Source organism: Sceloporus occidentalis, unplaced genomic scaffold (genome assembly GCF_023333645.1).
Source record: "Sceloporus occidentalis isolate IW3139 unplaced genomic scaffold, rSceOcc1.0.p SCAF_7, whole genome shotgun sequence".
In the NCBI taxonomy this organism is placed as follows: domain Eukaryota; kingdom Metazoa; phylum Chordata; class Lepidosauria; order Squamata; family Phrynosomatidae; genus Sceloporus; species Sceloporus occidentalis.
The window spans coordinates 12133909-12161758 of NW_028316987.1; the positions used below are offsets into that span (position 1 = coordinate 12133909).

General features: G+C 42.6%; 2 protein-coding genes across 15 annotated transcripts in view; one reads left to right on the forward strand and one right to left on the reverse strand.

The window, feature by feature from the left end:
• CDK12 (cyclin dependent kinase 12) overlaps window positions 1-13650 on the reverse strand; it is a 151032-nt gene extending 137382 nt beyond the window's left edge. For 7 of the 14 annotated variants that reach the window (XR_016281883.1, XR_016281882.1, XR_016281884.1 and 4 more), the window contains exons 1-3: window positions 11538-13649; window positions 4225-5103; window positions 43-219 (exon numbers count right to left, since the gene is read on the reverse strand). Coding sequence is in view for 9 of the 14 variants with exons in the window: in XM_089531924.1 (XP_089388050.1) it covers window positions 43-219; window positions 4225-5103; window positions 11538-12622 (2141 nt within the window). In the remaining 5 variants the exon portion in view is untranslated. Of the gene's footprint in view, window positions 1-42; window positions 220-4224; window positions 5104-11537 lie in introns of all 14 variants that reach the window. The other 7 variants (XR_016281886.1, XR_016281885.1, XM_089531926.1 and 4 more) reach the window with 2 other exon arrangements.
• A 3763-nt stretch (window positions 13651-17413) lies between these two features.
• LOC149309194 (mediator of RNA polymerase II transcription subunit 1-like) overlaps window positions 17414-27850 on the forward strand; it is a 32174-nt gene continuing 21737 nt past the window's right edge. Inside the window, exons 1-3 of the mRNA XM_089531928.1 lie at window positions 17414-17610; window positions 24721-24830; window positions 25489-25567. Of these exons, the coding sequence (XP_089388054.1) occupies window positions 17583-17610; window positions 24721-24830; window positions 25489-25567 (217 nt within the window). The 5' untranslated portion in view covers window positions 17414-17582. The remainder of the gene's footprint in view (window positions 17611-24720; window positions 24831-25488; window positions 25568-27850) is intronic.

A 27850-nucleotide genomic window follows, 5' to 3' on the forward strand; every position in this document is an offset into this window, starting at 1 on the left:
AATCCTGAAATTGCTGCAAGGAAATAGGTGCACAACACTTACTTTGGTCTCTTTCTTGATGGTTGCTGAGGTGGTGTGGCTGCCTTTGGTTCTGGAGACTCTGGAGGTGAAGGGTCTCCACCAGGAAGCTCTGGAGGGAGTGGAAGGTCTGTGAGCAAATGGCGTGGTCTCTGTTCTTTCTCTTTCTTCAATGGTTTGGGAGGAATAACCTCTTTTGGACTAAAAGACCAGACAAAACAGGAAATATTTACAGATTGGCCAATCTTCACATTTCAAAGCTTTCACACAGACTGATGACAATTATTAGCTAGGAAGATTGCTATAATTTCACTTTGGACAAGGAAGAACCACTACCACTCAGCTCATCCAGGAGTATGTACCACAAAAAGAAGTGAATCAGTTATGGTAACTGCCACAGATCTGGATATCTCAATATTGTGAGCTTTTAAAATAACAGCAATCACAAAAAGCAGCAGCTAGCTCTCACAGCTGTGAGAGGGAAAGGCCTCAAATGAGTAGACAGGTGTAAGTGAAAACTCAGAAGCCACAGGAGGTCTGGATTGTAGTTTCAGTAACCTATTCCACAGGTCTGTCTTCCCTAGCTTAGTATCCTTCAAATGTTTTGGAGTACAACCCCAAGCATTCCTGCTCACTGTGGCTTGGAGATCTGAACACCAAAACAAAATACCCACTCTGAAAATGGGGAAGCTTGCCTTAAATTACCTGTTAAGTCCAGTGCTAGTCACCTGTAGAGAACAGTTCATCACCTTCCATCTTAACAGCTCTAGTGTACTAAGACCTTCTAATGGAATGTCATTTCTGCCCAGGGTATGTCTCCTGCTCCCACTGGATAGCAAAAACTAGAGTTCTGTTTACTCTAAAAGGAGGCAATTTTTTAACAGAAGAAGCTCCTATCTATTTGTAAATAGTGGAGTGACTTTCTAACTACTATTTACAGTTGTGTAAATGATAGTTTTCAATTCAGAATTTTCTCAGTAAGTTCACATTTCTTTTTTAATTTTATATACTGTAGTTACCTTGATCTTACAGATGTGCCTTTTCCCCAACCAGTGAAACCAAGAGACAAGTATAGGCTGGCTTGTCTGTGCAGAACCATCATAAAAACAACAAGCAAAAATGGCATCACATATAAGACTACAAAGAAGAATTATGTCCTTCCGTGTCATCTCAAATACAATGTTTTCCCAGGGAGTTGGTTCATGCATTCAGCTGCCAGTCATCAACAAATGAACACATACAGTGCGCCCACGTCATACGTGGGTGCGCCTTACGCGGCTTTAAGCATACGCTGAAAGCCGCGCTGGGAAAAGGGGTGGCACACCCCATAAAGGGTAATGGCATGCGCGCCTGTGGTGTGCGCGTGCCGCTGTGTGTATGAGCCCCATTCATTTAAATGGGGCTTGAGCATAGGCAGAATTCCCTTTACACGGGGGGAGGGGTCCGGAATGGATCCCCCACGTAAAGGAAGAGTGGACTGTACTTGTGAATTAGCCCTGCGTGAAGCATATATACAGAAAAGTAAAAAAGTAGAGGTGAATAGTATACTTGCTAATGCTTCAGGTGTAACTAATCACCATATCTGGGGTAAGCAAGAGTTCCTTCCCAGAAAAGACAATCTGGCTGAGGCTACAAGATTTATTTGTCTTTCCCTGTAGTATGCAACTTGACTTGCTCCCCTGAGCTGTCTAGACCTATCTACAGACACTCTTTTCATAGTATACTAGATCTCTACTTGATGAGTAATGTAATCTAGATTCTGTAAACTGATCTGGTGAGTAGAAGGCCCATCTTTTTAGGCCAAAGTTGTAAGCAACTTAATTTGCAATGTTTTATCTCTACAATTCTAAAGGTGAGATGACAGTTAGACATGTGCTAAGCTATGCTTTATGTCTTGACGCCAATCCTTTTACCACCCTTTTATCTGGTTGTTTTTTCTCAGACTGTGCCCCATAGTTCTGCCAATATATATATTAATTAAGTCTGCACTTTCAGGACAAAGCATTCACCTAGTTTTCCCTACTCAGAATTACACTAAGCACTACTGCAACAATATGTAGTCATGTTATATCATTACATAATCTGTTTCAGCAACCCCACCATGTATAAGCTTTCTTGGAGCAAACAGGAAAATAAAAAAGGTCTAATAGTCATACTTCATGCCTGACCATGACAACAGTGTGCATGTACTTCAGAGGAAAAAATATGCTAGGCCCAACTATATTTATGTGAAGACATAATTTCCCTAGAACGTTAGAAGCATTTTAACAAAGACTCAAATTAGACAGGGAAGAAAAAGGAAGAAGAAAACACAAAGATTAATATATTGAGAATGGAAATGATGTAAAGACTATAAGCAGCTTGAACTACTGGACTAACTCACAAACTTTCCCTGTCTTCTCCCTGCACGACAGAATGACTGCATGTTTTTGATTTCTCATTTGATAACACCAATTTCCCACCTAACCTGCTTCAAGTGCAATACTAAGGCATACTGTAGTGATAGGTGCTTGCCAGGGAACCAAAATTTGAATTCCAGATCCCAAATGTGACAATCAAATGCTATAAACTGTCCTTTAAAGAGAACATTCAGCCCAGCAGCACAAGGGCCAGTATATCTGAATCGCTTTCCAATTATAGAAATGTCAGCTGTCCTAGAAATGAGGCAAAAAGCAAGTTAAAGCAATACACACATTCAGTTGTACTTGTTGGTGGGAAGCAAAAGGAGCAACTACAAGGCCAAGAAATCCAGTGCTGGCTTATATGATTCAAATTACTCATCCTCTTCACTTGTATCTGGTGCTACTTTGACTAGCAACAGCTGCCCAAAATTTCATGCTAAGACCTCTTTGAGGTTTGTTGCTGCACCCTTCATCTCCTACAAAGGACCAAAGGCTCCTCCACCCCATTAGGATGTCAGTTTATTCAAGTTTATTCACACAGTTCACCCCTACCTTCTACATGCCTATGGTCAAAATAGATATCCTGATTTATTTTAGCATGTTTTTGTTTTCCTTTCTGCAGTTTACACAATGGCGATTACAAGCCAGCAACATTTGGAAAAAACCCTAAAACCCGTTAATGAAAAAAAATACAACCTGCTTACTATAATAAAACTATGTATTAGAATGCTTGTCCAACTATGTTTTAATACTTTCTAACATTAACAATCCAAAGTTATTAGGCTCTGATATAATTTACATCTTTCAATAAAACTTTGGGAATTCTCAAGTTGGTAGAGTCTCTCTCTCTCTCTCTCTCTCTCTCTCTATATATATATATATATATATATATATGGGCATAGGACTAAATCAGAAAATTAAATAGCAAAAAGCAGTTCAGATGTTCTGGCCACTGGCTTAAATTATAATTGTTCTTTTAAGAGTGTTGAAAAATAGCAAATAGCCAGACTCTCTCTCCCTATATATTTATATGAATAATCAATTAACTCAGAGGCTTTTTTTTTAGTCATTTGGTTTAAACCAAACTAGTTGCCAACCCAGCATGTGAAGTACCAAATTTTTCACTTGCACACCAAAATAAACATATTCTTAGGTTCTGAATAATTCTGGTCCACAATATTACAATTCATACTACTCCCCTGTTACAACAGCTCCACTGACTGCCATTTTGTTTCTGGGCAAAATTCAAAATACTAGTTATGACCTATAAATCCCTCCAAGGCTCAGATCCAGGCTATTTGAGATCATTAGACGAGGCCTTTCTCTCAGTTCTAACTCAGTCACAGAAGCACAGTTGGTGGAGATGCAAGAGAGCGAGTTCTCAGTGGCTGCCCCTAGACTCTTGAGCTTCCTTTCTAGGGAGGCCAGAAGATTCCCCTACCTACTGCCCTATCACCAGACAGAGACTATTTTTATTCCAACAGGCTTTTAATAAGGCAAGTTTTTAAAGAATGGACTGATGGTGCTATAATGTCTTAGATGGAATTGTTTTGATTGCTTTTTACCTTTTAATGGTATTTTATCTTTTTAAATGTACTTTTAATTCATTTTTATATTGTCAATAGTTCCAACACCATTTTAATGTTCACTTTTAATGTTTTTAGCTCTATTGTGCTTTGAAACTGTAATCCACATTGAGTTCCAATTTTGAGAGAAAGGCAGAATTTATTTATTTATGTAAATATAATGATAATAATGAAAATGATAATACTGTGTGGAAGAGATATTTTTGTCATGCACTTACCTATCCAAGTCATCTTCCCCAGGCAGAATAGGTGGGAAAGGAAGTGGAGGCAACGTTGATGTCTTCAGATGCAGGGCAGCACTTGTCACAGATACATGTGCCTTTAAGGAGGATTGCACAGCAGATTGAGAGTTAGCCTGAGTAGTCAGAGATGTCCTGGAGTGGGCTGATGAAGGCAGAGAGGATGGAACAGAAGAAGGGGTGTGAATGGTGGATGACTGGACAGGCAATGGAGGGGAAACAACTGGCGATGGAGGTAAAGGGGGCAATGGAGGAGGAGCCTGAGGTGGGGGTGATGATGCTGGCAGAGGAGGTAGTGGCTTAACAGAAAGCAAAGGAGGTGGGGTCTCTTGCTCAGCTGTTTCTGTTTCCTTTAGAGTCACAATCTCCTCCTTTGCTACAAGTTTCGTATCTTTTGTTCCCATTGATTTTGAGTCTTTAACTGCAGCAGGCAGTTTCTTCTCAGAGTTCTCTACAACCTTTGTTTTTATGGGCTCAGGCATTGTTTTTGTCTCTGCATTGTGCTGTAGGACATTTGTCTTCTCAGCATCAAAAGGGCACTTCTCAGGCTTAATGTTTTTTGCCTTCTTTGCCTCCACCACCGGCTCTTTAACTTCTGCCAAACTGTTTTCTTTCCTAAACAGCATGCTTGGTGAGTCCTTTGTCTCCTTCCCGTCAACTTTTGCTGCAGCTGCTGCTGCCGCTGCTGCCCTTTCCTTTTTTTTCCTACTCAACTCAGCTCCAAGGCTGGAGTTCAAAGGCAGCCGAGCAGGTGAGATACTGGAATGGCGACTGCGGGACCCAGATCTCTGCTTTTTGTTATGAGATGACGAATGCCTAGAATAAGCAGGACTTCTGCTTCGAGACTTCACTGGCTTCCTGTGGAAACAGAGTAAGAAAATAAGAATTCTCAAAGATCTTGACTGTCATGCTTCAGGTAAAAGACAAGTTTCTAACCCTCAGCAGTATCAAAGCCTGCTTCACTGAGCAGAGCATGGAAACCAACTTTTAACTGTGAGCTCACACTGTACATGCTGCACTGGTGCATTCAGGCGCCATTTTCTGCTGATTTCAACCATGAGGGTGGGGGGGAGATATACAGGCATTGAAAGTTTTAAAAAATAATACTGGAATTCAGGGAACTGGGGGGGAGGCAGCTTCAGGAGGTTTGGGGTCTACACTTCCCCATCCCACTGCAAAAACATTCCTAAATAGGAACTATAAAACCTCAACCATGATTGTCTAGCAACAAAACCAACTAAACAATGTTATTCCATACAAATTAACAAGTTGCAGTCAGAGTTTTCAGATATTTCAGCTACAGAAGTGTAATTGAATGCTCACCCAAGTCCTGGCAAACAGCAAAAGCATTGCACACTCCTACTCTTACAGGTAATTTAATAATTTGGGTACACCTTCAATAATCACTATTTAAAAAAACAGCATGACTGCTGAGACTTGCACAAGGCTGTCTAAAAACCACTGGGAGCCACCAAGTGAGTGCTTCAGGAACATTTCATATCATTTAGTAAGTGAGACTGAACTCACATTCCGGCCAGTTACTCTAGTTTCACTCTGTGTCCAGATTAGGCTGGCAGTTAATAACTACAAAGTTCACATCAGCTGCTTTGGACAGTTCTAACTTTTCACAAGGCCTTCTATATGGGAAATGCTAGGTGGTGGGTTTTTGGGGATACCAGACCCAGTGCTTACAACTGTTATTCCAAAAGCATCAACACAGGCCTGCCTCAAGAATTAAAAAAAAAAAAAAAAAAAAGAGGAGAATATAGTTTCTAGGGCATCTTCAGGCTCTTACTGCCCTGCTTGATGGGAACGGCTAGTAAGAGCCCTATTCGCTATCCTGATGACTTGTCCCTTCTGAGGACACCAATTGTTTTTTACGCATCTAAACTCAATGAATTTTTCTTCTTACATTGAAAAATATAAGTCGCCTATGTAGTAACCACTAGCCAGTTGTTGAAGCGAGAAAGTATCACATTCGGTAAAGCAGGAAGATGTGATACACTGAAAGATTATTGGTAGTTCTTTTATTTCTTTTAGGCCAAAAATGGGCAACTGTGACCCTCCAAATATTTTTGGACTGCTATTTCTATAATCCTGCACCACTTGGTATGCAGGATAAGAGATGATGGGAGCTACATGCCAAAAACATCTGGAAGAACATAGTTTCTCATTCCAATTGTAAGCAGTTTGCAATACTTCTGTAATTTCAACATGACTCCAACGCCTTGCTTTTATTTTGATCAAAGACACATCTGGAAAACTGCAAGTAGAATGTCTCCGCACCTTACAAATAACTTTCAGAAGGTTCCTGTGACAACATCAGAAATGCCTGTATTTACTGAATAGGAATCGTATTTACTAACTATGCAAGATTATACTAGTCGCTTTCAAAATTATGTTCTACAGAATATGTATTCAATACTGTACTCCACAGTGACATTCTACATGAGTGATTGTTGTGTACATTCTGCTGCATTCCATCAAGTGGTCAGAGGTCTAGGGCGGCACTGTGCCTCAAGAAGATGCTCTAAAATAGGAGAAATCCTTTTTAAACAGGAAGTGAAACAGGAATCAAATTTTAAGGATGCTGGGATCCTAAAATGGCTTCAGAGGGACATATGCAACCCACAGGCAATTTCCCATGCCCTAAAACATTTTCCAGAATTCTCTGCAAAGTGCACATGGTCCACAGCTCATGGTTCAATATGAAAAGTGGTCTCTCAGGATAGAGTATCTGAACATTCCTGATCTACAACGTACTTATCATAATTGCTAAGAAATGGGTAGCCTGACAACCCCTGAATCTCAAAATTTATCTTTTTTTCAAGCTTACCAATAGACGTTTGCCTAACTCATGCTGGATCCAATTTTCAAATATTTACTTAGCCATGCTTGTGTGTGTGTGTTTCTGTTAAAACCAACAAGCATTTGCAAAAGAAGGGCAGGAGCTTTTCACAAAAAAACATACTTCTGTAGGGAAAAGGAAGACAGAACAAATATTTTCTTAAGCAGAAGGAATACAACATACCTATGTAGGTGGGAAAGAATTCAAAAATTAGACAAGTAGAGTGTCTTGGAAAGAGAATAACGTGCACAAGAAAGCATGAAAAACTTAATAAGAGGTACTTCCTCTGGTGTGCTTGAGTCTTCAAGTTGTCTGTTGATTTATGGCGATCCCATGAATTTCATAGGGTTTTGCTAGGCAAGGAATACTCAGAGGTGAGTTTGCCAGTTCCCTCCTCTGAAATATAGTCTATAGCACCTGGTATTTATATTTATTTGGTATTTGCTGGCAGTCCAAGCACTAACCAGAGCTGTCGCTGCTTAGCTTCCAAGATCAGATGGGATCTGATGCCTTTAGGGTAGTTATGCTTGCCTATTCATTTATATGCCGTCTTTCTCTCAGAAGACACCCAAGGCGACTCACATGTACAAATGTAGAATTGCTTGCAGAAATATGGAGAAATCTACTCTACTTCATGTACCATAATGGCTTAGCCAAGAAGGTATCTATATAGAGCTGACTGTCTGTATCCACAGATTCTCTATCCACAGACTCAAGCATCCATGGCTTGAAAATATTCTCTATATATATATTTCCAAAAAGTAAAGTTTGATTTTGCCATTTTATGGGATATAAGGAACACCATTTTATTTACCCACTGTATACCATGGGATCACTGTAAAAGCTCTCCCAAAGTAATGAAGATGTCTGAAGTCTGCTCAAAGTAATAATTTTAAAAAATTAATCACACAATGCAAAACATGGGATAACTGTTTTAACCGTAAAACAAATTACAATGTGAGTTGTGGTAAACATTTTATTAGCCCAAGCAATAATACTTTTATTAGGCCAACAATAATATATGGAAAAATTTATTGCATAGAGAGACATTTCCAGCAGTACTTGCTCTTCAGCAAGAGGAAAAGGAAAGTGCAACCTGTCCTTATTATTTAAAAGTAGATGAGTTTAATCAAGTTGGTCTGGTCTAAGATATAGGAAGTTTAGGGGCAGTGCAAATGGGCAGCTGGAAGCCACCTCTTCCTGCCTCAGGCCACGCTGTGGCACCGACCTGCTCCTTTTGAGCAGCTTCCTGGAAGGGCCGTCATAAGCACACTTGCGTGCCATGATGAAGCCTCTTCTGGCCAGCGCTGTTTGGATACTGTGCATCACGAACGTCACCATGGTGTGCACCGTGTAGACAGGTGTGAGTCATGATGGTGGCAGGGAAGTGGAACTAGGGCTCTTGCTCTAGTTCAGTCCTAGTACGTGGTCAGGCCGGCACAAAGTGATGGTCTGTACTGCCTCTTAGTCTAACTGTAACTGAACAAATTCAGAATTGATACCATCTCTTCCCTGTCATATTTACTGGTGAGTTTGCCAAGTTATAATTGGCACCTGTTTTCTCTTCAAAATCCTTTATACAGGTTGAGTATCCCTTATGCAAAAATCTATACACTGAGTTCTTTGCCAAAGTGTGTTGGTTCCTCACAAAACTACAAATCTCAGGATTCTGTTGGATGGAGCCACGGCAGTTAAAGTGGGGACAAACGGCATTATTTCTAAGGTGTAGATACACCCTGAGATAGTGAGACATTTGCTTTCTGATGGTTCAATGTACACAAGCTTTGTTTCATGCACATTATTTAAAATATTGAATAAAATTAGCTTCAGGCTTTGTGTATGAGATATATACAAAACAAATTAATTTGGTGTTTAAATTTGGGTCCCATGTCCAAGATATCTCATTATATATATGCAAATATTCCAAAATCCAACAAACGTCTAGTCCCAAGCATTTCAGTTAAGGAATAAGGGATACTCACCCTTTACTAATTATTTGATTCATCTTTCTATCATCACCATGGAGAGATAAATTGTGGAAAAGGGGAGAAGTAACTTGCCCTACGCCATCCATAGTGTTCATAGCTGGGCAAATATGATGCCTGTAACTATTCAAGCAATGTTTGTTTAATATTTACAGGATGCTAGGCACTGAAGAACACACAAGGGAGCTTAGCCTCAAAAGGCAAGTTTGCACATCTAATGTGTAACTGTAGGAAACAACATGGATACCAGCCTTGTCAGCAGCCAGTTTAGCCTACACAACGATCTGAGGTGACTGCTACTATGAAGAGTAGCTTCAAAATCATTGATAAAGAACATACTCATCCTGAGTAAAACGAACAAGACAAAAACAAAAATTGTCAGCTAGTTTAAATAAAGGAATGGCAAGGATGTAATAAAGAATTGAGCAAGGTGTCTTTCAAATGTATATATCAACAACTGATTGTTTAAAGCACTTTCAGGTCAATGGTTTCCATTTTGGTATTCATAAATATCGCGAAATGTAGCCTAATAGAATTTTGAGATACTTATTCCTTTTGCTCAGGTGTATGTGTATATGTATATTCAACATGCAATTACCTTACAATAAACACCGCAGTTCCATAAAATGTATAAAGAAATTCACTTTTGTCAAGTGAAACCTATTCTGTTCTGATAAACAATCACAATTCAAGGCAGAATCACATGGAACTAAGACCTACTGAACTCAATGGGATCCCCTAAAACCAAGTAACAGGAAGAAGTCTGACAGAATTCGAGATCACAAGTGCCACTGAACCCTAAGATTTAGTGCATTTAATGAATTTTTTGATAGTGGCTAGAATCACATCTATCATAGCCTCATTGTTTCCTTCCAGCTTTTAGGCTGAGATCCCATAAGGGCATCTAGATAAGCTGCCACCACCCATTAATGTTAATCCTATTTCCTAGTAAATCAAGTGGAAATCATCTGGAGAATACTACACTTCCCACCTCTGAATCTGCAGAGATTTCTCTCCTCCCACATTTGGGGGAAATGAGATTTGTGAAAGAGCTGTCTTTAAAGGAAGTTTTATTCTAAACAGTATTCTACATTGCAAAATATTATCTCTCACACGAAGGGCACTCCCTCTTCAGACATATTTAGCAGAAGTTACAGGGAAGTCTAGATATCTTCAGACAAAATCATAAAATAAAAATATACCCTGACACAGCTAAACTAAACTTTCCCTAACTGCTCATGACTACAGATGAAGTTCTGGACCTCTGGATGTTTGGTGGAGCAGGAGATAAGAGGCTACATGCTCAGTTTGGCCTTCCCCAACCTCCCAATAGATAGGCACCTAGCCATTTTGTTCCTCTTTGTTCTTCTCTCTTTCCTCATGGTCACCTGAGGCTTTTTATAACTTTTTCTTAGAGCATCTGGAATTGGCCATTCCACTGGGCAGCTGTTTCTCATGGCCTGTGATTTCTTCATGACACAGACCCCAATAAATGCAACTTACACCATGTATGTCATCATTAACCTTTTGTTTACCTGGAGAGAAGACACATTGCTCAGTTGTGTTGCCCAGATAATGGGAGAAGGACCCACTATTACAAGGACAAATTAGTTCCCGCTTCCTCTAAAACTGACATATTTAACAAACCTAATTTAGTTTTAATAAAAGAACTATCAGGCTGGCATGCCCCCCCCCTCCATTAACATACAGCACCACTACCAAGGAATTTTTAAGTGTCATCTTCCTATTTCCATGAACCATTGTTTAGTGTGCTACCTGAACTCAACAAACTTGTGGTTAATATTACTTATTTAAGCCATAGGTTCAGACAAGTTAAGCAATAAAAGTTTCCAAACTCTCCCTTTCAACCATGCCCACCCCCCATTAGCCTGAGACTAATTGTAGTTGGCATTTGTCATGCCAAACTACAATAATTTAGCATGATCTCTTAATCAGGCCAGTGTTTCACTGGTTGACTGGACTTAGCTACTTTTCAACCACAGATTCTTAGATCAATGAAGTGGGAAAAATAATTGCCAAAGCTAGAGAGGTCTGGAAAAACAAGCAAAGAAGAATGTGTACGCAAAATGAGTGAACAATAAATAATAATAATAATAATAATAATAATAATAATTCTGGTCTGAATGATAACTATGGGCCTGAACAGACAGGCCAAAATACAGCTAATTCGAGTCACTATGGAGGTATGCTGTTTAAATGAAACACACATCTTAAGAGGCCAGAAGATGTGCGCTAGTCCTTAGGACTGGAGCAGGCTTTGGTTTAGCTTCTAGCCTTTTAGCACACATGCAGCATTAAACAGCATACCTCCAAAGTGACCCGAAGCAGATTCATTTTAGCCTGTCTGTCAAGCCCTATGACTTTAGGATATCAGCACCTTCACTCACATCTTAACAAAGAGGTCAAACATTTCCGATCGATTCGAAAAAGCCACACACCTGGATACAGGACTCCGGCTCAATGACCGTTTGGACACAAAAGGACTGCTGGATCGCCTTCGGTTGAATGGGCTGGGGGACCTTCCACTGTACGATCCACTTCCTCTCTCATAGCTGGATGAACGCCTCCTACCGTATGGGCTGACTGACCGTTGCCTCCTGCCATAAGGGCTGGGAGAGCGCATGTTGGACTGGTACGCAGCAGGTTCTTTGTGTGGCGGGCTGACTGACGGTCTTCGCGAGGACCCACCAGGGCTTTTCTTGTAGGAATCATAGTTACTAGACGTATGCGAGCGTGGAGGGCTGATATCGTAGTCCTGCGTGTAAGATGCTCCCGAGGGGCTGTCATCTTGTTTGGGACTGTCTGACCATTTCCGGTGGGGGCTCCTGGACTTCCGCTTTGGACTGTCCAGTGATTTGTAGCTTTTGGGGGCATCCCTTTTACGGTGACTTTTGCTGCGGTCCTTGTGGCCAGACTTTGCCTCCCGCTCTTTCCTGGACTTTTCTTTATGCAATTTGGCCGACCGGGACTCCTTGCTGCTGCTGCTGCTGCTCTTGAACGACTTAGAGGGATGGTCGTCGTTCTCCTCGTGAAGTCTTTTGGAGGCCCCTGACGCCCTTTCTTTTGTGGAGCTCGGCTTGCTTGAGGACTCTTGGTTCCTGTCCGGCCTTTTCTCCTTCTCCGCCAGCTTGCTCTTCATTAACTCCCGCAAGCGTTTGTGCTGATGGTGACGGTGCCTGTGTAGCCGGTCGCTCCTCTCCGACGTCCCTTTCTTTTCCTCGTTCTCCCTGCGTTCCGGCTTGAGGACCGTCTCGTCGGAAAAGGTGTCCGAGTCGGAGCTGATGTCGTCGTACTCCACCAACGGCTTGATCATGCTCCCCAGCGGCGCTCCCACTTCTTGGGACCCCAAGAGTACGTCTTTGGAATGCCTGGACTTGTGTCTCTTGTGCTTGGCCAGCCTGTGCCTCTCTTTGCTGTTTGAGCTCCCGCTGCTGGAAGCTGCTGCTGCTGCCTCTTGATACAAGGGACCCCCTCCTCCTCCTCCCAAATCCTTCTTGCCCCCATGTCTCTCTGGGTTTGGCATTCCTCCTCCACTGTGCTTGAAAAGAGGGGGGGATCCTCCAAAACCCCACAAACCCTGATCCTCAAGGCACCCCTTCCTTCCAGGACAGGAAGGGTTGTTCTCCCTTCACTTGATTTCCCCCTACATCCAAGCCGCTTTTCTCTCTCCTGCATGCAGCTGCCTTACAAAATAATAGGGCGCTTGTATACCAATGCCCTCCAAACTAAGACACAGACCTCAAACTTTAAATGGGACCCTTTTCCTTTTTTAAAGGAGGATAAACAACTTATTCACTACAATGTACCCAAATATCAATTGCAGGGACGGAAGGGGTGGGCAATTACAGTAAGCACCCACCCCTTTCCTTGGCTGGAGATGCAAAGGAAACCTTTAGTTCCCAAATGCTTTAATGCCCCAAGAAGTGTGGGGGGAGGTGGTTTGGGTCAATTTAAGGGTCTCAATTGCTAGACCTCATTGTATTTTTAAATGGGGAAGAAGGTGATAGTCCTCCAAACCACCAAAAAAGGAAGGAAGGGGGTTATAGAAAGTGGCCCCTTGCTCACTTTCACTTCTTTGAAGGAAGGCTCTCCCAAACTGTGGGTCTTTTAAGTCTAGGGCTTAAAGTATCTGAGGTTGAGGGGCCTGGCTTTTCCAGAGGCTCCTATTCAAAGCAAAGGGTCTGAAATGGACCCCCAAACAGGGAGAGAGGCAGAGGCTGGGCTGAGCCAGCTTCCTCAGCCCTCCTTCGAAGTTCCTCAGGGAGGAGAAGCCTGGGCCTCGAGTTCTCCTCTGAGGGAGGAGGCCCCTTGGCCCCTCTTCCTCTAGCGGGGCCTCAGCGCCGGGACCCCCATCTTACTTCACGCCGCCGCTTTCCAAGCTGGTTTTGGGGGGAGAGGAAGGTGAGGCACCAACTCTCGCGAGAATATGCGACGAGAAAAAGTCGTCGTCGTGTTGCCGGCCGAAGGGTCCTCTCTCTGGTACCGCGCGCAGGAGGAGAGAGGGGGAGTGTTTCCTTTTCCTCCCCCAACTCCCTCTATACCTGCTCCTGTTTCATCAAATATCGCGAGAACACACGCACACACGGACATGCGCTCGCGGCTTTCCCCTCCTCGCGCGCAGGCGCAGAAGAGAGGGAGTCTCGCGCGACGCTGCTCTCTTGGAGGGGGAGGGGGGCGGTTTGTCTTCCATTTCTCTAACGGGATATTTTTTTTACACCTCATAAGACTCCGGACTCTCGCGGGACTACGGAACTCTCGCGGGACGTCTTTAATAAAAGCTTATGACCAATAAGAAACGTTCTCTTTCTTCATTATTTGCCTTGCTGTATGCTTTATACACTGGAATATGAAAGGATACTTTACTATACACGTCCCCCTCCATAGTTACTAGGGTTAGGGGCACAAGACCCCCTTGAATATGGAAGAGAGCACCTCTCTAGGAATCTCTAGGTCCTCCAGGGCAACTCTGTGGTCAACATCTGTCAGACATTGACCATAGAGTTGCGCTGGAGGAGCTATAAATGCCTAGTGGAGTGTCCTCTCTAGGAATCTAGGTCTTTCAGTGCAACTTTTGGTTAAAGCTGACCACAGAGTTGTGCTGGAGGACCTAGATATCCCTAGAGAGGACATAGTAAATCTCTGATTAATCAGATCCACAAATATCAAAGCTGCAAATATATTGGGATGAGTGTAGGGTTTTTTTTTTTTGGTATGGGGTTTTTTGTGGGTTATATGGCCATCCTCTGGAGGAAGAGTTTATTCCTGACACTTCCAGAACACAGCCATATAGCCCAAAAACCCCACAAAAAAATAACAACTATGGATTACGGCCTTCAACTTCACATTGCGTACTTTACTGTTTTTAAACTGTCCTTTTACCTTCTTTTATTCTGTATCCCCCTTTTTATCTGTGCTGGTCTATGGTCCAAAAGACACTACGGAAATAACCAGAAATATTGAGGTCCAAAACACACTGCAGAAATAATCCAGTCTGCTTTAACTGCCCTGGCTCATTGTTATTAGGGAATCCTAGGAACTGGAGTTTATTGTGGCCCCAGAGCTACCTCTGGCAGAGAAGGCAAAATATCTCCCAAACTACAGTTCCCAGAATTCCCTAGCATTGAGCCAGGGCAGTTAAGGCGATCTCAAAGTGGATTATTTCTCAGTGTGTTTTGGACCTATAACTGTAAGACTCAGGGAATGCAAATGAAAACCACCCAGGGTGAGGGGGTTTCCCAGCAGACAGTGGGTCATTAATTAAATAGACAGCCCTGAGGCCAACAGGACCATAGACAGAATAACATGTAAATCACTTCCTCTCAACCAACAGTATATATACCCAACTCTCTTCCATGCCAGCATTCTCTAAAGATGCCAGTCACAGATGTTGGCGAAGTGTCAGGAATAAACTCTTCTAGAACATGGCCACGTAGCCTGAAAAACCCATTCTATTCTCTTTTCATGACGACGACAGAATTCAAAGGCATGGCCATATTAGTCTGGAAAATCAGTGTGCAAAAGGATCTTGTAGCAGTGCCTTTTGAGACTAACTGGAGGAAAGAAGCTGGTAGCATGAGATTTCCTAGACTTGAGCCTACTTCCTCAGATGAATGGATTGGAGTGGGGAGTACAGAGACAGACCTATAGAAGCCAGTTGTGTGTAGGGCTGTCCCTGGACACTGCACTCCAACCCATGCATCTGACGCCAAGTCTACAAAAGCTCCTGCTACCAGCTTCTATGGCTGCATCTGCACTGCAGAAATAACCCAGTTTGACACAGCTTTAACTGCTATGGCTCAATGCTATGGAATTCTGGGATTTGTAGTTGTGTGAGACATTCAGCCTTCTTTGTCAGAGAGCTCTGGTGCCACAACAAACTACAAACCCCATGACGCTGAGCCAGGGCAGTTAAATCTGTGTCAAACTGGATAATTTCTGCAGAGCAGATGCAGCCTTTCTTTCAGTGAGTCTCACACGTGATACGTAACGTACAAGATGCCTTTGCATATACTTTATGAAGAAAACTTATGAAGAGGGAAATTGTTGTGTGTCGGTGCCATGAAGCCGCCTGTCCAGAATTCTATGATTCTATGAATTCTCAAGACAGAATTTCCATGTACGTATTCAGTTTGCTTCAATTTGCTTCCTTGCATGCCCCCTGTTAAAATTGTCTTTACTAACATTTTATAAATTGAAAACAAATCTCAATAAAATCTCAATGCACATCACAAAGAGAGAGAAAAAATCACAAAGGTCTGAAACACACTGTAGAAATAATCCAGTCTGAGGCCGCTTTAACTGCCCTGGTTCAATGCTTGACAATTCTGGGAACTGTAGGTTTGTGAGACATTTTCTCTTCTCTCTCAGAGAGAGCTCTGGTGCCACAAGCAACTACAGTTCTCACATTCCATACCATTGAGCCATGACTGTTAAAGCGGTCTCAATCTGAACTATTTCTGCAGTGTGTTTTGGCTGAAAGAGAGAAAGAAAAACAAAAAGACTCCGCCACACACTTCTGAGGAAGTAGACTCAAGTCTACGAAAGAAGCTCATGTTCCCTGATTCTTCCCCCCCCCCCCCCAAAAAAAAAAAACCTTTGGACTTTTCCCCTTCAGTGACACAGTCAGACTTATTCACGGCTGTTTCTGCATCCTTTGGTTATTGTGTGTGTGTGTGTGTGTGTGTGTGTGTGTATATATTAAACAATTTGTTGTTGTTGGGTGATTTCCAGTAGTTTGTGACTCATGGCAACCCCCTATCACAGGGTTTTCTTGGCAAACCTTGTTCAGAGGAGGTTTGCCATTGCCTTCCCCTGAGGCTGAGAGAGTGTGACTAACCTAAAGTCTCCCATTGGGTTTCCATGGCTGAGCCAGGATTTGCACCTGTCGGTTTCCATGACCGAGCAGGAATTCAAATGCTGGTTTTCAGAGTCGCAGTCCAACACTCAAACCATACTGACTCTCATATTGTTTTAGTTAACATTCGGGGGTAGCTGTATTGGCCATTAAAACAAAAACCCAGCAGCAGCAATACCTTTATTGGCCAACCGAAATGAACAATATATTTGTTGCAAGCTTTCGAAGCTCCATGGGCTTCTTGTTTTTCTTCTTCTTCAGGCAAGATGTTACAAACTGCTTTAGTGAGATGATTTTAATGATTTAAATTTTTATTTTACTATTATAAGGGGAAGGGGGATAAATGTAACAAATATAAAATGGATCCAACTGGATTTGATTACAATGTCAAGGCGATGCTATGTTTATTATGGTGACTTTTATAAATAAAAATGAACTAATATATATATTTTTAAATGTAGTTTTTATCTGTCAACCGCCTTGGGTCCCTTTCTGGGAGAAAGGCGGCATACAAATGAAATAAATAAGTAAAACCAATAATGGGGTTTTCTTGAGTGAGGCCTAAAATCTATCTGCCTGAATAGGCTAAATGCCTCTGCCTAAACTACAAATCCCAGAATGCAACAGGAGGGCAGACAGAGCAGTTAAAACCGCTCAAAGCGAATGGAAAGAAACGCTCTCACAGTGGGATAAAGACCTCAAGTGGTCACCAAACTGCTCTTTAAGGGATTTTGGACTTCAGCTCCCAGAACCCCAGCCTACTGCCCAATAAGGCTGACGCTTCTGGGAGATGAAGTCCAAAATCCCTTAAAGAGCACGCTGGAAGGAAGAGGAATTCAACTCTCGCGAGAGGTGCCTACTCCTCTGCAGTTGGCTGCTTTCCCATTCGTTCGCGCGTTCCTTGCCCGCCCTTTCGCTCCTCCCTGTCCTCTCGAATCTCGCGAGAGCTTGGAGGGACGTCTCGCGAGATTGGCGGTGGAATGGTGGTTGCGGGAGAGTAAGGAGGCCTTGTTTCCACCTCAGAACGGGAGAAGGGCCTGGCGGAGGCGGTTGCCTTCTTTCCCCGCCACATGAGGCAGAGTGGAGCGGGGCGGGTGGGGCCTCTCCCTCCCTGCCAGGCTCCTGAAGGATGAAAGCAGCCCAGGGGGCCGCGGAGGGTAAGTGGGGGATCCTTGCCCATAGGGGAACGTGGGAGAAGTATTGCCCATAGGGATACATTGGAAGATATTTGCCCATAGAGAAACATTGAGGAATCCTTGCCCATATGGATACATTGGAGGATGTGTGCCCATAGAGAAACATTGGAGGATGTGTGCCCATAGAGAAACATTGGAGGATGTGTGCCCATAGAGAAACATTGGAGGATGTGTGCCCATAGAGAAACATTGGAGGATGTGTGCCCATAGAGAAACATTGGAGGATGTGTGCCCATAGAGAAACATTGGAGGATATGTGCCCATAGAGAAACATTGGAGGATGTGTGCCCATAGAGAAACATTGGAGGATGTGTGCCCATAGAGAAACATTGGAGGATATGTGCCCATAGAGAAACATTGGAGGATGTGTGCCCATAGAGAAACATTGGAGGATGTGTGCCCATAGAGAAACATTGGAGGATGTGTGCCCATAGAGAAACATTGGAGGATATGTGCCCATAGAGAAACATTGGAGGATATGTGCCCATAGAGAAACATTGGAGGATATGTGCCCATAGAGAAACATTGGAGGATATGTGCCCATAGAGAAACATTGGAGGATGTGTGCCCATAGAGAAACATTGGAGGATGTGTGCCCATAGAGAAACATTGGAGGATATGTGCCCATAGAGAAACATTGGAGGATGTGTGCCCATAGAGAAACATTGGAGGATGTGTGCCCATAGAGAAACATTGGAGGATGTGTGCCCATAGAGAAACATTGGAGGATATGTGCCCATAGAGAAACATTGGAGGATATGTGCCCATAGAGAAACATTGGAGGATATGTGCCCATAGAGAAACATTGGAGGATGTGTGCCCATAGAGAAACATTGGAGGATGTGTGCCCATAGAGAAACATTGGCGGATATGTGCCCATAGAGAAACATTGGAGGATGTGTGCCCATAGAGAAACATTGGAGGATTGTTGCCCATAGAGAAACATTGGAGGATGTGTGCCCATAGAGAAACATTGGAGGATTGTTGCCCATAGAGAAACATTGGAGGATGTGTGCCCATAGAGAAACATTGGAGGATTGTTGCCCATAGAGAAACATTGGAGGATATGTGCCCATAGAGAAACATTGGAGGATGTGTGCCCATAGAGAAACATTGGCGGATATGTGCCCATAGAGAAACATTGGAGGATGTGTGCCCATAGAGAAACATTGGAGGATATGTGCCCATAGAGAAACATTGGAGGATGTGTGCCCATAGAGAAACATTGGAGGATTGTTGCCCATAGAGAAACATTGGAGGATATGTGCCCATAGAGAAACATTGGAGGATGTGTGCCCATAGAGAAACATTGGAGGATATGTGCCCATAGAGAAACATTGGAGGATGTGTGCCCATAGAGAAACATTGGAGGATGTGTACCCATAGAGAAACATTGGAGGATATGTGCCCATAGAGAAACATTGGAGGATATGTGCCCATAGAGAAACATTGGAGGATTGTTGCCCATAGAGAAACATTGGAGGATATGTGCCCATAGAGAAACATTGGAGGATGTGTGCCCATAGAGAAACATTGGAGGATATGTGCCCATAGAGAAACATTGGAGGATGTGTGCCCATAGAGAAACATTGGAGGATATGTGCCCATAGAGAAACATTGGAGGATGTGTGCCCATAGAGAAACATTGGAGGATATGTGCCCATAGAGAAACATTGGAGGATGTGTGCCCATAGAGAAACATTGGAGGATTGTTGCCCATAGAGAAACATTGGAGGATTGTTGCCCATAGAGAAACATTGGAGGATATGTGCCCATAGAGAAACATTGGAGGATGTGTGCCCATAGAGAAACATTGGAGGATTGTTGCCCATAGAGAAACATTGGAGGATGTGTGCCCATAGAGAAACATTGGAGGATTGTTGCCCATAGAGAAACATTGGAGGATTGTTGCCCATAGAGAAACATTGGAGGATATGTGCCCATAGAGAAACATTGGAGGATATGTGCCCATAGAGAAACATTGGAGGATATGTGCCCATAGAGAAACATTGGAGGATGTGTGCCCATAGAGAAACATTGGAGGATATGTGCCCATAGAGAAACATTGGAGGATTGTTGCCCATAGAGAAACATTGGAGGATATGTGCCCATAGAGAAACATTGGAGGATGTGTGCCCATAGAGAAACATTGGAGGATTGTTGCCCATAGAGAAACATTGGAGGATGTGTGCCCATAGAGAAACATTGGAGGATATGTGCCCATAGAGAAACATTGGAGGATATGTGCCCATAGAGAAACATTGGAGGATTGTTGCCCATAGAGAAACATTGGAGGATTGTTGCCCATAGAGAAACATTGGAGGATATGTGCCCATAGAGAAACATTGGAGGATATGTGCCCATAGAGAAACATTGGAGGATGTGTGCCCATAGAGAAACATTGGAGGATTGTTGCCCATAGAGAAACATTGGAGGATTGTTGCCCATAGAGAAACATTGGAGGATTGTTGCCCATAGAGAAACATTGGAGGATTGTTGCCCATAGAGAAACATTGGGGGATATGTGCCCATAGAGAAACATTGGAGGATATGTGCCCATAGAGAAACATTGGAGGATGTGTGCCCATAGAGAAACATTGGAGGATGTGTGCCCATAGAGAAACATTGGAGGATTGTTGCCCATAGAGAAACATTGGAGGATGTGTGCCCATAGAGAAACATTGGAGGATGTGTGCCCATAGAGAAACATTGGAGGATTGTTGCCCATAGAGAAACATTGGAGGATTGTTGCCCATAGAGAAACATTGGAGGATTGTTGCCCATAGAGAAACATTGGAGGATGTGTGCCCATAGAGAAACATTGGAGGATTGTTGCCCATAGAGAAACATTGGAGGATTGTTGCCCATAGAGAAACATTGGGGGATGTGTGCCCATAGAGAAACATTGGAGGATGTGTGCCCATAGAGAAACATTGGAGGATTGTTGCCCATAGAGAAACATTGGAGGATGTGTGCCCATAGAGAAACATTGGAGGATATGTGCCCATAGAGAAACATTGGAGGATATGTGCCCATAGAGAAACATTGGAGGATTGTTGCCCATAGAGAAACATTGGAGGATGTGTGCCCATAGAGAAACATTGGAGGATTGTTGCCCATAGAGAAACATTGGAGGATTGTTGCCCATAGAGAAACATTGGAGGATGTGTGCCCATAGAGAAACATTGAAGGATTGTTGCCCATAGAGAAACATTGGAGGATATGTGCCCATAGAGAAACATTGGAGGATGTGTGCCCATAGAGAAACATTGGAGGATTGTTGCCCATAGAGAAACATTGGAGGATGTGTGCCCATAGAGGAACATTGGAGGATTGTTGCCCATAGAGAAACATTGGAGGATATGTGCCCATAGAGAAACATTGGAGGATGTGTGCCCATAGAGAAACATTGGAGGATTGTTGCCCATAGAGGAACATTGGAGGATGTGTGCCCATAGAGAAACATTGGAGGATTGTTGCCCATAGAGAAACATTGGAGGATTGTTGCCCATAGAGAAACATTGGAGGATGTGTGCCCATAGAGAAACATTGGAGGATTGTTGCCCATAGAGAAACATTGGAGGATTGTTGCCCATAGAGAAACATTGGAGGATGTGTGCCCATAGAGAAACATTGGAGGATTGTTGCCCATAGAGAAACATTGGAGGATTGTTGCCCATAGAGAAACATTGGAGGATTGTTGCCCATAGAGAAACATTGGAGGATATGTGCCCATAGAGAAACATTGGAGGATATGTGCCCATAGAGAAACATTGGAGGATATGTGCCCATAAAGAAACATTGGAGGATGTGTGCCCATAGAGAAACATTGGAGGATTGTTGCCCATAGAGAAACATTGGAGGATGTGTGCCCATAGAGAAACATTGGAGGATTGTTGCCCATAGAGGAACATTGGAGGATTGTTGCCCATAGAGAAACATTGGAGGATATGTGCCCATAGAGAAACATTGGAGGATATGTGCCCATAGAGAAACATTGGAGGATTGTTGCCCATAGAGGAACATTGGAGGATTGTTGCCCATAGGGAAACATTGGAGGATATGTGCCCATAGAGAAACATTGGAGGATGTGTGCCCATAGAGAAACATTGGAGGATTGTTGCCCATAGAGAAACATTGGAGGATGTGTGCCCATAGAGAAACATTGGAGGATTGTTGCCCATAGAGAAACATTGGAGGATGTGTGCCCATAGAGGAACATTGGAGGATTGTTGCCCATAGAGAAACATTTGAGGATATGTGCCCATAGAGAAACATTGGAGGATATGTGCCCATAGAGAAACATTGGAGGATTGTTGCCCATAGAAAAACATTGGAGGATTGTTGCCCATAGAAAAACATTGGAGGATTGTTGCCCATAGAGAAACATTGGAGGATGTGTGCCCATAGAGAAACATTGGAGGATTGTTGCCCATAGAGAAACATTGGAGGATTGTTGCCCATAGAGAAACATTGGAGGATGTGTGCCCATAGAGAAACATTGGAGGATTGTTGCCCATAGAGAAACATTGGAGGATGTGTGCCCATAGAGAAACATTGGAGGATATGTGCCCATAGAGAAACATTGGAGGATTGTTGCCTATAGAGAAACATTGGAGGATGTGTGCCCATAGAGAAACATTGGAGGATTGTTGCCCATAGAGAAACATTGGAGGATGTGTGCCCATAGAGAAACATTGGAGGATTGTTGCCCATAGAGAAACATTGGAGGATTGTTGCCTATAGAGAAACATTGGAGGATGTGTGCCCATAGAGAAACATTGGAGGATGTGTGCCCATAGAGAAACATTGGAGGATTGTTGCCCATAGAGAAACATTGGAGGATTGTTGCCCATAGAGAAACATTGGAGGATTGTTGCCCATAGAGAAACATTGGAGGATATGTGCCCATAGAGAAACATTGGAGGATGTGTGCCCATAGAGAAACATTGGAGGATTGTTGCCTATAGAGAAACATTGGAGGATGTGTGCCCATAGAGAAACATTGGAGGATTGTTGCCCATAGAGAAACATTGGAGGATGTGTGCCCATAGAGAAACATTGGAGGATTGTTGCCCATAGAGAAACATTGGAGGATTGTTGCCTATAGAGAAACATTGGAGGATGTGTGCCCATAGAGAAACATTGGAGGATTGTTGCCCATAGAGAAACATTGGAGGATTGTTGCCCATAGAGAAACATTGGAGGATATGTGCCCATAGAGAAACATTGGAGGATTGTTGCCCATAGAGGAACATTGGAGGATTGTTGCCCATAGAGAAACATTGGAGGATTGTTGCCCATAGAGAAACATTGGAGGATGTGTGCCCATAGAGAAACATTGGAGGATGTGTGCCCATAGAGAAACATTGGAGGATTGTTGCCCATAGAGAAACATTGAAGGATTGTTGCCCATAGAGAAACATTGGAGGATTGTTGCTCATAGAGAAACATTGGAGGATTGTTGCCCATAGAGAAACATTGGAGGATGTGTGCCCATAGAGAAACATTGGAGGATTGTTGCCCATAGAGAAACATTGGAGGATTGTTGCCCATAGAGAAACATTGGAGGATGTGTGCCCATAGAGAAACATTGGAGGATTGTTGCCCATAGAGAAACATTGGAGGATGTGTGCCCATAGAGAAACATTGGAGGATTGTTGCCCATAGAGAAACATTGGAGGATTGTTGCCCATAGAGAAACATTGGAGGATGTGTGCCCATAGAGAAACATTGGAGGATTGTTGCCCATAGAGAAACATTGGGGAATACTTACCCATAAGGAAACATCGGGGAATACTTGCCCATAGGGATACATTGGAGGATTGTTGCCCATAAGGAAACATCGGGGAATACTTGCCCATAGGGATACATTGGAGGATTGTTGCCCATAGAGAAACATTGGAGGAATTCTTGCCCATATTGAAACATTGAGAATACTTGCCCATAGGGAAACATTGGAGAATACTTGCCCATAGGGGGATACTTGCCTATAGAGAACACTTGGGGAATTCTTGCCCATAGGGAAACCTAGGAAACATCTCCAATGTTTCCCTGCTGTGGGTAAATATTTTCCTGTGTTTCCCTATGGGCAAGTATTATCCAGTGATTCTCTATAGGCAAGTATGATTTCCCTATGGGCAAGTGCTGTCATTTGTTTTAGCGTGTCCCCTGGAGACTACTGGGTGCCCCCTACGTTTCACCTGTGGATAAATAAAGGTTGCCAAACTTTTATAAAAAATGTTAATAGGGGAAGGCAATGGCGAAGAAACTGGAGCCACCTTCATCTTGACCACCTTGCGTGTTTCTTGGGGGACATGGAGGCAGAGAATTCATGATCGTCCCTTTCTTGCAGGGACTCAATTAAAAAAAACCCATCCTAGATCCAAAACACACTGCAGAAATAATCCAGGTTGACATTTGGACAGCTCAGTGCCATGGAATGCTTTGTAATTTGTTGTGGTACCACAGCTGTGTGACAGAGAAAGCTAAATATCTCATAAAACTACAACTCCCAGAATTCCATAGCATTGAGAAATGGCAAAACTGGGTTATTATGAGTATAAACAAAAGATGCAGTCATTCTAAACAGTGATAGGCTTCTTTGAACTTGATCTCTCCCTCATTTTGGCTCTTAAGCTGCTGCTGCATTTGGCTCTTAAGCTGTTCAGGAAATTTCATCTCAGGTGAAGATGGTGCTGAGGTTGGACTAGATGACCTTTGTGGTCACTTCCAAATCCATTGATGATGATACTATCCTTTGGAGCATTGTGATGCAGACATGTTACTTTTACCACAAAAAGTTTCAGTCCCACTGCATTCATATGGAAAAGAATGAGGAAATCATGCCATCTTCTGGTGAACCACATAATGTTGAGGCTGTTGCAAAGAAAACTAATGTTTGGATCATATTCCCATTATGTAAGGCATACTTAATGCGATGTAGTGGTATCTTGTGTGTGTGTGGGGGGGGGGGTAGGTTCATGCAGAGAACATGAATAAAGTTATTTCTTTGAATTTTGATTCAAAATGTTTATTGTACACTTGACTGACTTGCAATTACTGTCTCAGAATCAGAGAAGCTGAACAAGATGAGTTCACTTCTGGAAAGGCTCCATGTCAAGTTTAATCCCAACACCAGACCTTGGACAGAAACCATGAAGCTTGTCCGGCAAGTTATGGTGAGGTTTCAGCATGGACATTATAATGGACATTGTTAAGTCTTCCTATTTTTCAAGAGCACTCTTCTCAGCAATTTGTGTGCATTTTCACAAAACGTACAGAAGCTTCTATGTTGCATTTTAAAGTGCAGTCCCATTTCACATAGTACTACTGAGGATTAGTTCAGCATGGGAACTGAGAATGCATATAATGCTTCTCTGCAATTAAGCTCTGCAGAGGAAGATTGGCAGTAATAGACAATTAAGATAAGAAATCTAGACTGTCAACACTAATTGTTTTGTTAAGACATTTCCTAGTTTGTAAGAACATAGAAAGCAGCTGTTGGAAGTTTGTAATGAATAAATGAGAAATGAATTAGAAACAAGTAACAGTTCTCTTGCTATCATCTTTGGAGCGGTTCTAAGCTATTTTTGATCCATTGGTTTAGCACAACCTATGTGCCCAGTCCAGCAGTGTGAGATATAAGAATACCATGCTGGGGTTTTCAATTTATAGAAGCTACTAAAGCTGCTTTCCAGGTGCAAAAAATGTCAAAATATGTTGGAATGTAGTTGAATGTGCCTACTTCTTATCTGTTTCTTCTCTTTAATACAATATTACTGAATGTCTCCTGAAGCCTTTTCTCTACTTTTTCTCCTCTGCAATTTCTGAATACAGGAAAAGCGAGTTGTAATGAACTCTGGAGGTCACCAGAATCTTGTCAGCTGCTTGGAAACATTACAGAAGGCCTTGAAAGGTGGGTTGCACCTTCACAGAATAAGAGCTGGATGTTGTATATAACACAGAAACAACTCGCTAAATTGATTGGCATTAGGATAATCAGAAAGTTTGACATATGAGTTGGTGCACCCAATACCCTAAATGGTCTTTATTTGAACAGGTTTACCCTGCAGTCTAAGCATATTTATTCAGACGCATGTACCACTGTATTCAGTAGGACTTCTTTCCTTTCAACTTTGTTCATGATTGTAGCATTAATCTCAGTCCACATAAGTGTAAAACTTTAATCTCAGTCCATACTAGCTATGTAGCTAGTATGTGTGCTACTTTGGCCTGGCCCAACTTGAGAAGTTTAATGAAAAACTACTGACCACTGCTTCATGTCACATGTAATCTCACAAACATAACCACTCACACCTTGCCTACTAATGATCAGATTCTTGCACTTCTGCATTAGCTATCTGCTTAAAACATGGTATGTCAAGCTTAGTAATTTCAAAGCTTTGCCTTGGGCAAAATTGTGTGCTCCAGTAAGTGATAGGTTTCTGTCTAGTATTTTTCCTCAGAGGGTTGCCTGCTGTGTATTTCCCTGCTCTAGCCTTTCACTTTCCCATCACCCTGAACTGGGAGATAGTAATTCTGACACTTTTTGACATCAGGCATGATTGGCTCAGGCACTCTTAATGCATCCACAACCATTCAGCAACTACTGCCCTTGTTTTCTGTGGTCAGGCAAGAGCTAGAGTTTCAGTCTTTTGTAACTACAAGTGGTTGTCAGGGGTTGACAAATCTTGGGTGGGCTTAGTGAGCAGCCCAGAATTTGTGATTTATCAAGAGATGGGGTCTCATCTCCAATCTTGTGCTGAATCTTGGAAATGCAACCTGAGATCGGGGGGTAAAAAGGAGCATATCCTCTATTCTTCTCCCCCTCAGAACAAGCAGTGGCTTATCTCAGTTAATGAAGCTTCTGACAATGAAGTTCCTTCTTACAAAAATACACTTCTGCTTGCTTTCTGGGCCTACAGGGTAGTAAAGAGCACCAGCCACTTAGCAGATACAGAGATACGCCTGCATGCTTGTGTCATCACCTTCCAGCTCAAAACCGAGAGAAAGAGAATTGTTTTGTATCCATCCTGTACAGAACTAATACAAGAGACAGGTTTCCTCCAATGCTTGAGACTGAGAATGGGCAGAGATGGTCTCTTTCCCTCCATGACTATAGTGCTGAGTGAACACCTGTAGCTTGTGTCAGTTGCCAGAATGTGGAGACACTCCTGTTCCATGGCAAGGAGAGCAAATGAAATCGTTAAACTTTCTTAGGGCAGGCCCATTAAAGTTTTTAAATGGTTAATGGATACAGAAAGTTTCCATGCTTGCCTGAGATTGTTTGACTGACTTTGCTAGGCTGTGAAATCCCTTTTGGATTTTTGTTGTAATGGGGTTATGTGGGCAATTGACATCATCGCTCATAAGAGCCTTTTCCCACATGTCAAGGACATTGTTTTCCAGAGAGTTTCAGGCAGTGAGGCAAGTAATAATATCATTAAGTTGCAAGTGAAAGAAAATTTGACAAATGTACTGCAGTGCAGGTTAGAGTGTTTTCAGAAGCCTAATATGTGACAGTAGGAAAGTGTTTTCTGTTCATTTCTACGGTTGTATTTGCTCAGATTGCCCCATGTAGGAGAGCTGCTTTTCCAGTTGGTGGAAGGATTGTTAGCAACATTGGTCTCAGCCTAGTGGATTGCTAGCACCCTCAGTTAACAGATACAAGTTTTCAGATTAAAATCGCAAATACCTGCTCCACTGTAGATGGTGTTTTAGTAGCAGAGTCTAGAAGAAATATGTCCAGAGTTTTCTTTTAGTCATTCTGTTGAATTGCAGTTCTTGATATCCAAGGATATGAAAATAATATTTTTTTCATTAATATACCCTCTTGATCCATGTTCGTCATGGCTCATGGTGCACTAACTAATGAGGCTATTAGTGGTCTTTGGAGAGGACACAGTGACTTGCTTCAAATGTCACTAACTGGTTTCCGGGGCTGTAGATGGGTGGTGCATGTTCCCTTCTCTTTTGCTTTAATTGAATATTTCCTGTTTCTTGAACAAGGAAAACTGGTTTAGTGTCTCTTCTACAAATTAAGATCATGCCATACTATGTATTGTGGAATCCTGGGATGTTGGATGCCCCTATTTAAAACAGGAGTGTGGAGTATATGATACAATTTTTATAAATAGGCACTTTTGAGTGAAAAATACAGATTTCCTGTTTTTCTCCTAATCAAGCATACATTCATTTG